Genomic DNA, 6,342 nt, shown 5'->3' with positions numbered 1-6,342 from the left:
ATTTTTTTTAAATAAACTCAAATTCCCCAGTATCAATAAAGTATCTATCTTAAAACATTTTTTTTATCTTAAATGAGTTGCTAGCTTAATTTCATTGAAACATGTAGCCATACAGTATCTCATTATACATTCTTCCACCAGATAGTTTTTTATCAAATATGTATTTATTTTTAATCTGTCCTTTTATTGACTTGATGTCTTTCTTGTTCCAATGCATAAAATCTTTTTAAATATATAAATAAAGTTTATTTCTTGTTCCTCTTCTTTAAAAACTGAAGAGATGGTAGCAGACTTCACAAGGAGCCCAGCCCAAACCGCCCACCTCCCCATGTGCGACTCCCCAGTTAAAACAGTGGAGTCTTTCAGATTCCTGGGGATGATCATCTCACAGGACCTGAGATGGGCGGAGAACCTCACCTCCACCATCAAGAAGGCCCAGCAGAGGATGTTCTTCCTGCGGCAACTGAAGAAATTCAACATGCCGCGGATTCTATGTAAAGATGTAGGACATGACAAAAGCCAAAGCGTCTAATTCGCCACCTGGTGGCTGACTGCAGTATAAGTCATAAATCTTCCTCCATGTTAGTGGAAGGGACTTGGACCAAACGAAAAAGTATAAGTCAAATTTTTGTGAGTTGAGTTTCTGTCATTTTAGGTAGATCGTATCACATTGATGTTTGTTCAAGTGAGACTGACTCACAATTGGTCACGGGTGGGTATCAACCAGACCTTGCAACCAGTGCTCCAACCGATCGCTACTGCACAGACCTCCCAGATGGGATATTTTGGTTTCATTCCAGGATAGTGGGAGACGGTGAATAAACATCATCCATTTCATATGCACTGCATTGTTTGAAGGCGTTATATGAAAGCTTGCGGTTTCTTGCTGGGAGCAGGTGGTGGTTCGGATCTCTTACCAAGTTGGCAATACAAGAAATATGCCCTCAGAGCAGCGCTACTTCTTCAGGACTGGATACCACCGTGATGAGAAGGGCTGGTAGGGCCCAGGCAAGCAATGCTAACTTCAATAGAAGCCAAGAAGTGATGGATTCATAGCCAGACAAAGAGCCTTAATTAGCTACTCTTTATTTAGAAAACATTTTTACATGACCATTTTTATGAGTCAGTTGCTTGTAAAAGCAGTCTGAACAATACAATGTGCGTGCAGTTTATATATACAGCTGCACAACCAATCAGAAGTGACAGATAATGTTTTTAAGGAGCCAATAAAGTGGGTTTATTTGTGAAGTCATGTGAATTATTTCCTCTATGCTGTCCAGGCAGTAGCTCAGAAGGCTTACAGACAGGGCCCTCCATGTAAACACATGCTGTCTTTAAATAACTGCCCAACCTGCCACATGCTCAGGTTTCTTGTATTTCTTCTATTACATAAAGCTGCATGTTGAATCACTGCAAGTGTTGAGTTGAACCCAGAGAATGGATCTAAGCACAACGCTGGTTTATGTCTTCAGGAAAAGATCCACTTGTTATTATGTGTTTTGTAAATTTGAATGAGTGGAGAGTATAACAAACACTTCTTATTAAAACAGACAGAACTCTATGAATGAATTTGATTCCAAATGATGAAACATGAGTTACATAAAGTACAGTAGCATCACGATTCTAACAAGGTCGAGAGAACCAAAAATACAGTTCTAATACCTGCCAGTAACTGAGCCTACTACAGTAACAAAATACAGTACCACTTCAAGTCTCCAGTAGCCATTCATACTGAGTGAGTGCCACGATAAATATGCCACCAAGCACATGTCAGAGGGATAGAGTGTACGCAGGGTGTGTGAGGTATTCTTAGCACTGATGAGAGTGCAGGCTTATGAATCCATTCACATCTCTAAATGGCGTCCTGGCTGCAAGACAAGGCCACTTGTTTCTGCCGAGGCACGAGTTTCTGCTTTGCTCCGTTTATTTCTACCTCAGATTTTCTCCTGATTACAATAAAGTTGAAGTTATATTGAAAACTTTCCAGATGGGCTTCCTGAATCATTAAAATCCAAACACCGGGAACTAAACAGGGAGTGCCGAAACTGAAAACGCCCACAGGGATGAAAAAACCCTCAGTAGAAGAAACAGTGGGCCAAAAGGAATCATATAAACATTCCAGAGCAAGTAATGGTAGTATTCTAAATGTCATTCATGAGATCAAATAAGAATGTATTTTTGGAAAGTGACCTTAGAGGATACACTAGACCAGGCCTGAGAGAGGCAGATGTGAGTTGCTGGTCAAGTCCTCAATCATCTGTTTCCCTTTGAACACAAGAGACACAGTGCAATTTAAGCAGAAAGCTTTTTTTTTTTACATGAGGATTTTGACAGAAGTTTAATTTACTTTTAACAGCAACTGTACTAAGTTTGTCACCAAAGCTTTCAGGCTCAGAAAACATTCTTTTAAGCCTCGTGGGTAACATCATATGGGTCCACTTCAACCATTCTGGCCGAGATGAGTTAGTTGTCGTTTTCCAGGACGTCGGGGTGTTCCTCCCAGAACTGGTCTCCTATAATGTCGCAGTGGTAGGCCTGCACCTTCCTCTTGCTGATGGTCACAGGCACGTCCTTCTCCTCTTTTCCTGGGGGCTTCATGCGTTTAATTACAGTTTCTTTTTGCTGCAAAGAATAAGGAATAAGATTAGTTTTTAAAAAAAGGTAATAAAAAGTAATAGATTGACATTTAAGAAGATTTGCCATTTAGCCCTTGAAAGCCAGCTATGTTGTGTGTTGCATGAAGCTGTGATTGTTTTTGTTATGTCGATCGCGCCTGCAACAAGCGTCAAAGCAGCGCATTTGTGTGAGTCCAGCATGAGACCAAACTCTGCAATGGCCAACGCATACTTCCATGATGTAACAAAAATGTCTTCTTCTGCTTCAATTTCGGTACAGATATATAATTCACGACTATGTGACCTTCACAGATGCTGGTAAGTGTCGGTGCAGTAATCTGATGATTTTGTTTAAAAGGAGCAAAAGTTATGACAGGGACATATATCACACTTTACTCTAAATCATCAGGAACATATATGATGGCACTAACATGGGTAGAAATGGCTGAGACAGATGAGGTAGAAGTGATTACAATGTTTTTCATTTTAAAATTCACACATGAAAAACAAAGATGTCTATCTACAGCAGGAGTGTTCAAGTGAATTTCTCTGTAATAATTGTGCTGTAGACTCAAACTCTTTTAAATAGCAAACCTTTTCCCAGATGAGAGTGGTGCCTTTCCTGTGGACGGCGGATTCATTGTTGTAGTTGATGTCAAACTCTGAAAACAGGATCTCATTTTTATCTGCAGCTACTGTTCCCTGAGAGGGGGAGAACACACAGACATGTGTAAATATTACAAAAGGGTATATACACATTTCGGCAAAATAAATGAATCTCTGTGTATTTATTGATTCGTTATTTGAATAATTAATTCCATTGATGCTGGGATCTGTAAAGATCTCATATTTGCCTTCTTTGATTTGTGCGTTTTTTCTTCCAAAGGCATATTTTGACAGGATAAGGGAACCAGGAATAACAAAAGGTTTGCTGTGAATGACTCATGGTGACCAGCGTAGCCAGAACCAACATTTCCCAAACTCGTCAGCTGTCAACACATCATTTGAGTTCCCCTCAAAGTGGACACTGGGGAACGGAGGGACTTCCAGTGAACAGCTGTGTCAGTCAGTGGCAGCAGACATAGACAATGTTAGACCTGATGAAATTCTACAGAAACATGTTCCACTTCCATCGAATTAGTTCAAATCATTTCCCTTACTTTTGGATCATCACATTAAGAATTGACAAGAAGCGATTAACTGAGTTGGGGTGTTTCAAAGAGTAACTTTTCATCTCAGCTGAGAGTAAAAAGAAACAAACAATGAAATGCATTCTCGTCTTGGCAGTAGAAATGCTTGTGTGAAAAATACTTGCAAACAGAATTTATTTAAGTACTTTTACTCTCAAACATAATGGTTCATAGGGGCAGTTGAACTGTGTTGTACAAATTTAACTTGAAACAGTTTTCATCAGCAGATTTTCTATTAGTCGACACCAAAAAAATAATCAATAACAGAAATTAGTAAGTGTCCAGACATACTCAATCATATCTGTAGCACAAATGAAACATTCACTAGCATGTGATTACTTAGTGAATACCTTTTATTGTTTGTATTTATGTTGTTATCAGACTCATGACTTAATTCCTCCAACTATAGTTTCCTAATAACATTGTTATTACTAAATAAACATGCATACATTTGTGTAAATCTACACAGACCTTTCAGATGGTGTTGCCCTCTCACCTTTAAACGATCCTCTGCCTGAACTGTGTTGAGCCCCCCCCTCTGTACTAATGTCCAAAACGCGGTGTTGTACAAATTATTTATGTGACCTGAAAAAGACACAACAAACATAAGCTCAGTCTAACATAGTTCAGCCTCCTTCGCTAAATGAACAACTTAATCTATCTTAATTGTGTGATTTGCAAATAGGCTCAGGCACTCTGTCTACTCACAGTCTGCTTGCCTCCAGCTGAGGTAGTCTCTGAGATTATGGTTGGTAGGATACAGGACCACCCGTCCGTCAAAGCTTGGGGGATACAGCAGGGGCTGATCCTCGAAAAATTCCTTCCAGTAAAACACATACGAGGAGGAGAACTGGGAGGAAATGTGGGTCATGAGCTTACTGAGGGAAGGGAGAGCAGGAGAAATTAAGTCAGACAAATGTCAAATATGTGAACGGAATGCATGAGAGTGACTTAACACTTCTAGTACCTGGCTCTCCTCTTAAACCAGTTGGAGGTCCTCTTAAAAACAAAGCTGAACTCGTCACTTTGACCGTAAGCTATGGTGACATCCTCTAGTTCCTCCATCACAGAGCGTGCACTCCTGCTCATCAAGCCCAAGGCTCGGTTATCATTGGGCTTTGTAAAGTTGTGCTGCGCAGCAAACCTGCCAAAGAATATAAGAAGTAACAGCATGGTGTCAAAATCACTCTGTCCACAGATATGATACATGGGCACCTTGAAAAGGAAACTCACCTGTGGAAGTTTCGACCATCCAGTCTCACGACTATGTAGCAGTTCTTGAGACAAGTGTCATCCGTCTCAAAGTTGCGGACATACTCAAATTTGCTCTTTGCCATGTTGCTGGAGGTGAAAAGATGAGCTGAGTTTTTGACAACGCCGATCCTTGGACATCCAAGAAATCTGCAGGTAATTCCAATCAGCATGAGGATGTGCCTGAAGAAGAAACGTTCACAAACACCATGGTGTGTAGATCATAGCATTAAATATCATCTAGCATACAAGGCATATTGGATTGCTTTAACTTAATATATAATCAGATATGAATAACAGAAAATACATACAATTGTTGGCAAAAAGTAATAAGTAAATAGATTCCTAATAAAATAAAAATGATGAGTTTTCCTAAATGCTGTAGACGTCATTGGTTAGTCATCAAATATTTTCAGTTCTGAGATTTATCATATTCCCCCTTCTATCAATGAGATGATTGTCCACCAGATCGATCCTTTTTAATAAAAAAGTCAGCGGGTCTTTTTTTCCTCTATTTGGATATGTGGATGAAAGATTTAGCCAGGATCAAGTCACTCTCAGTGTTATATTGTTATGTCAATACCAGAAACAATGTTTTCTCTTGTGGGCTCTCTCTTGAATGGACAGGAGGTTTTTGAGGTGTTTGAGAGCCAGTCCTGCAAATCCTCCCCAAATGTAGCAGGGCACAAACAGTGGAAGAGGATCAGCGGTTTCAATGTGAGTGTCAGTGAAGCTGCAGTTATCAGCATCAACATCATACCTCAGTCGTTAAGAAGTGGTGGTGATTCTTTAAAATGACACAGCTTTGATTGTCCATCAACACACAAAACAACACACATTGATCATCCTGGGAGAATCAGAGTTAGTACTCACACTTGGGTGTCATGTGGTGTTGGTCCTCTTCACCTTCAATAAACACACAGTTAGCTGCGTCTAGGAAAGCAGTTAGCTTCATGCGCTTATATTTGACTATTTACTCAACTTTGGATTCAGTGGGTTAACAAAGGTGTTGATATGAAAATAGTCCAACAAAGATGTCACATTACACCACACACACTGTGTACAGTCCGGCAGCGAACTGTGTCGTAGCGGTACAACTAACGGAAAAAACTAAAGTTCCGGATATTAAAACCAACTAATGTAAAACAACAAGCTGATTGTTTCCCAGCTTACCTGCTCTCTCTTTAAAAACACCAGAAGCACCACGGGTAAGTTTACTGTTGTGCTGCCCCGTGGGTTCATTTGTTAAAACAAAAACACATTTGTAAAATTAGCTGTCAAACATC

General features: G+C 39.9%; 1 protein-coding gene across 1 annotated transcript; it reads right to left on the bottom strand.

The window, feature by feature from the left end:
• Positions 1 to 1,083: 1,083 nt before the first annotated feature.
• On the bottom strand, positions 1,084 to 6,120 carry thg1l (tRNA-histidine guanylyltransferase 1-like). The gene is made up of 7 exons (XM_061079777.1): positions 5,930 to 6,120; positions 5,039 to 5,239; positions 4,773 to 4,949; positions 4,514 to 4,683; positions 4,302 to 4,390; positions 3,210 to 3,317; positions 1,084 to 2,622 (listed from the first exon to the last, which is right to left on the bottom strand). Exons 2-7 carry the CDS (start codon positions 5,227 to 5,229, stop codon positions 2,464 to 2,466), a joined length of 894 nt encoding a protein of 297 aa, XP_060935760.1. The 5' UTR covers positions 5,230 to 5,239; positions 5,930 to 6,120; the 3' UTR covers positions 1,084 to 2,463.
• Between the last annotated feature and the right edge of the window lie 222 nt (positions 6,121 to 6,342).

This window comes from Limanda limanda, chromosome 10 (assembly GCF_963576545.1).
Source record: "Limanda limanda chromosome 10, fLimLim1.1, whole genome shotgun sequence".
NCBI classification, from domain to species: Eukaryota; Metazoa; Chordata; class Actinopteri; order Pleuronectiformes; family Pleuronectidae; genus Limanda; species Limanda limanda.
Note: the sequence above shows the minus strand (reverse complement) of the source record. Positions and strands in the feature narration are given on the sequence as shown.

Bases quoted from the DNA above. Each gene is read 5' to 3' on its own strand.
- thg1l (XM_061079777.1), bottom strand. From the start codon at position 5,229: ATGCTGATTGGAATTACCTGCAGATTTCTTGGATGTCCAAGGATCGGC. The intron at 4,684-4,772 runs GTACTAGAAGTG...CCCTTCCCTCAG, and splicing joins TGGTTTAAGAGGAGAGCCAG to TAAGCTCATGACCCACATTT. The intron at 4,391-4,513 runs GTGAGTAGACAG...TGTCTTTTTCAG, and splicing joins CAGCTGGAGGCAAGCAGACT to GTCACATAAATAATTTGTAC.